The sequence below is a fragment of the Pygoscelis adeliae genome, unplaced genomic scaffold (genome assembly GCF_000699105.1).
Source record: "Pygoscelis adeliae isolate BGI_AS28 unplaced genomic scaffold, ASM69910v1 Scaffold584, whole genome shotgun sequence".
Lineage (NCBI taxonomy): Eukaryota > Metazoa > Chordata > Aves > Sphenisciformes > Spheniscidae > Pygoscelis > Pygoscelis adeliae.
This window is the reverse complement of record NW_008824602.1, coordinates 137,297-141,659: the sequence shown is the minus strand read 5'-3', so window position 1 is coordinate 141,659 and position 4,363 is coordinate 137,297. Positions and strand designations below refer to the sequence as shown.

The 4,363-nt window shown below is 40.5% G+C and overlaps 1 protein-coding gene across 1 annotated transcript in view; it reads left to right on the top strand.

Annotated features, from left to right (window-relative positions):
• The window catches only part of MAN1B1 (mannosidase, alpha, class 1B, member 1), a 16,281-nt gene extending 11,953 nt beyond the window's left edge, over positions 1 to 4,328 (top strand). Inside the window, exons 10-12 of the mRNA XM_009322335.1 lie at positions 1,936 to 2,133; positions 2,441 to 2,572; positions 3,433 to 4,328. Coding sequence (XP_009320610.1) covers positions 1,936 to 2,133; positions 2,441 to 2,572; positions 3,433 to 3,636 — 534 coding nt within the window. The 3' untranslated portion in view covers positions 3,637 to 4,328. The remainder of the gene's footprint in view (positions 1 to 1,935; positions 2,134 to 2,440; positions 2,573 to 3,432) is intronic.
• The last annotated feature ends 35 nt before the right edge of the window (positions 4,329 to 4,363 follow it).

Genomic DNA, 4,363 nt, shown 5'->3' with positions numbered 1-4,363 from the left:
ACTCCCTGCTCTTAATTTGTGCATCCATACTGTTTAAAATGCATTTTAAGATCTTTCAGTTAAAGATCTCATGCAAGTACAGGTATTGTGTGTGTGTGTGGCTTTTTTTTTTTTAAGATGAGTGGTGTATTATTAATTTATGCATAGCCTTAAACATACTTTTTCAATACCTGAAGTGAGCTTTACTGAATTCTTTGACTTGTTTGGTTTCTTGATGTAGTGGTTTTGAGATGCTCAGTTCTGTTTTTCAGCGTGCGCTTTTTGCATCTGAATTTTTCCCAAAGGCTCGCCAAACCTGCTGTGAGTGAGACCGGAGTCTGGGTTTTGGGTAGAGGGGGCTGTCCCATCCCAAGATATGACAGAATTGAATTCAGACAGATAGATTTGGCTTAGGTTTCTGCCTGTGTCGGTACACTTGCTCTGTTCCAAGGAGTCAGAGTTTAGGTATTTAATCAATTATTATTGGGTGAAAACTTTGACAGGTATCTTACCCTGGCCAACTGGAAAAGTGGGGGATGTTTGTCTCCTGCATCTATGTTGACCTTCACCACCCTCAACCATTTCCTTTAGGACTGGACAAAGCTTTTAAAGGTCCTTACAGGTGCTGCTTGTGCACCTATGTTTTTGGGTGATGAGACCTGAGCTTTTGTTCTGAATGGTAAGAATAATTTGAAATTCCATATGTGACATTAATCTGTAATTCTTACATTCACAGTATCAGTGGTGGATGTCCTTCAGGGGCTAAATCAGTCTTGTATTGCAAATTGAATTTTGCTGGAGATGAGCTCTGGGCGTTTTATACAATTTGTTTTCTGATGTGTTCTTCAACTGTCTGTGATGATTGAGCTTTCTTGGAAAGTTAACGAAATTAATCTTGATTGTTTACAAATGTTGCGCAGTTCTTGAAGTAATACCGCTCCTCTTGTCCTTTGAACAAATAGTTGTAGCAAGTAAAAGCTAAGAAAGAAATGTCCCTGCAGTCCTTTCATTGCTGCTGCTTTGTCTTGGGAAAGCAAGTGGGAGTGCTCTTCACACGATCATCCCCAGGTGCCCCTCTTCCATACATACACGAAGAGCCAAAGAAGTTTCGTTCAAGGTGCCTGGTATCTGTGGCATTCAGCTGGCTGTAACGAGAGAGTAAGTCTAGGAGAGTTAGTGGTGGGCATGGGAGCCAGCTGTATCCCAGACTCTCTAGAAAAATGGTGCTCTTGCACCTTTGGTGCTCTATAGACGTGAGGGGTAATAGCTTTTTATTACCCCAAATAACAAAGTTGCAGGAAAGGGGCAAGCTTTCAGGCAGAAGTATGGTTATTAGTGTTTTCCAGTTGTGTCAGTGGATCTAATGATCTCTGCAGATGTTGTCTCTCTTACAAGAACATTAAGGTGATTATTTCAGAATGATGAAAATCTCCTTCGGCTGATCTCTCCCCCCTTCTCCAAAGCTTTGTTTTCTGTGGCTGACTCCCATCTCTTTTCCATTTTAAGTTTAAAATTAAATTCAGATGATCAGTTTGTCCCTTATGTTGTCCCTTTAGGTGTCTGTATTGAGAAACCTTTAGGTCATTCTGCCCACCCCCCTTCATGAGTTGGTGTGAAATGTATACTTCTGGTAGACCAAAAGACACTCTCTCTTCCCCCTTGCCCTGACCTGAGACCTTTTTTTCAGAAACTTGACATAAAAACACAGTCTTGTACATTTTCCAAATCAGCGATGTCTCTGTAATAATGCTGCCTGCCTCTTGCTACACTACATCACATTGTTAAAAAGTTACCCTCAAGTTTTTGGTACCTGAAATGTGTTTTGAAGAAGAGAAAGAAGAGGGGTGGGGGGAAGACACAGACATGGGGACACAGAGAGGTGCGCACGCACACACACACACACATACCTGTTTGTTGTGTGATTTTTTCCCCAGTAAGAGTTGTCTTGTCTTGCAGGATCACTTGGTTTGCTTTTTGCCTGGTACTTTGGCACTGGGAGCTCACAATGGATTGACTGCTGATCATATGAAATTGGCTGAAGCCCTTATAGAAACCTGTTACCAGATGTATGCTCAAGTAGAGACAGGCCTGAGTCCGGAGATCGTACACTTCAATCTTCATGCACAAAAGGGCCACAAAGATGTGGAAATCAAGGTGAACAGATAGCTGGCCTGAGCTGTAATTCGATGATTCTTCTGTATCTCTATTCTGCTGTTGAAATTCCCAGCCAGATGTTGGTGATGTGCTCTGTTGTGGAGCAGCTTGTTCTTTTGCTGCCTTACCTTCTAGGTGTACCCTAGCCTTTGTTTTTAATTACCCCTGTAGTGTATTTAGAAGCTGAGTTATGCATAATAAACTCTTTGGAGTAGATGGAGATGGGAATCACTATTTTTCTTCCTGTATGTGTCCTTGAGGAAATTCCCTGTCTGAATTATTCTTGCCTCTTTTTTTTCTCTTGCAGCCTGCAGACAGGCACAACTTACTGCGACCAGAAACTGTGGAAAGCCTTTTTTATATGTACAGATTCACTGGTGATAAGAAATACCAAGACTGGGGCTGGGAAATCTTGCAGAACTTCAATAAATACACACGGGTAAGGTCAGCTTATAATGACCTTGTTCTGTCAGGACTGTATTTGCTCACTTGCTCTCTAACAAGAACTTTGGAAACCTACCATCTTTCAGGAGTCATCAAATACCTGTGGGGAAATACGTAAGAACACACAGAAAAATTCAGTTCATGCAGTGCCTTACAGTTTGAGATACACTACTTAGTACATTCAGGGAAAGAACTTGTATTACATTGATTAAAAAGTAAAATACAGAAGCTGTATGCAGACTACCAAAGTGTCTCTACTTCTTGGAAGCTGTCAGAATCTCTGCTGCAACTTTTTTTAGAATTCGGAAGCTGAAAAGGACCTGGCTGGATTGAAAGAACCCTTTGGTTGAAGTTGCCAAAAAAAATTGCCACAAAATGGCATTAATGCTTTAATAGAGGGTTTTTTGTATTCATTCTGACTACAGTGCTCATGGAGATATCACTCTGATATGCTGTAAAAGTGTGGCCTAGATGCCAGTGGTCATTAAATATCCATGGTCTGTTCTTAAGAGAATAAGTGTGGTACTTTAGCCAACTCTAATACAGAAATTGCACTAGTTACTTTCTGTACGTTTGTCCAGAAACTTCAAGGGGATGTTGTGGTACCTCTTTAAAGTAAGCATAAATGGACATTTTGCTTCATTTTATCCTCGTGGTTTCTTTTGAAGTGCAATGAGGTTTTTTTCATAACTGAAGTTTTATATGTAAATGAGAAACAAGTATGAAATGAAAAACATGCTGATCTGTTTCTTAGCACTTATTTTCTCCAAGTGCATCTGGATGTTAAGAAGTGAAAATAATTTATTTTAGATTATCGAAATATACAAGATTTCTGCTTTTTTTTTTTTGGCACAGGTTCCTACAGGTGGTTATACTTCCATTAACAACGTCCAGAATCCCAGTAATCCAGAGCCACGAGATAAGATGGAGAGCTTCTTCCTTGGGGAAACACTCAAATACATGTTTCTGCTGTTTTCAGACGACATAGACTTAATCAACCTTGACAAATACGTATTTAACACAGAAGCTCATCCACTCCCTATCTGGGTGCCAGCATAGACTGGGTGTTGGTAGACCTTTTTGGTGGCATTTTTATCTTCAAGTCACTTTACTTTTCAGGGTTTGAGGAGAGATGCTATATTGCACCTTTTATGGCTTAAAACAAACAAAACCTTTGGGAAAGTATCTCTCGTTTGGAGAAGTCCTGTCAGTCTTAAGTCTAAAACCTGGTTCTGGGATGGACAAGCTGTGCCATACTGAGCTGGTTTTCCTGGTATTGATGATGAGGTTCAGAGAATAATTGTAGTGTGGACCATGACATTCACGGGGCTCTGGTGAACCAGAACTCACTTATGTCAGTCTTACTAAATGCTCAATATCGGGAATGCAGCAAGTTGTCTTACAGCACAGGATTGTCCCTGGAGAGAAGGAATAAGCCTACAGGTTTCTGGTTTATTCTGGATTCACTGAAACACTCAGTTACAGCGCCATTCCTTCATAAGAACGTATAGTGTTTCAGGTGGTAAGTGGAATAAACAAAGAACAGTAATGTTGTCCCAGGTAGAAGCAAAGCTGTCAGTATTGCTACTGATACTCTGATCTCATTCCAAACTACCGAGCTATGCTGCATCACGTTAGAAGAAGGAAGTGGCAGCAAAGCATCTGTTGTACAGTGTCTTAGTTTTATAGAGCACTTTGAACAATCTGTTCCAACTGTGGCTGAAATGAATGATGGAAGAGAATTTGCTGCTGGTTTGGCTCAAAGTGGTATATAATTTTGTAAAGG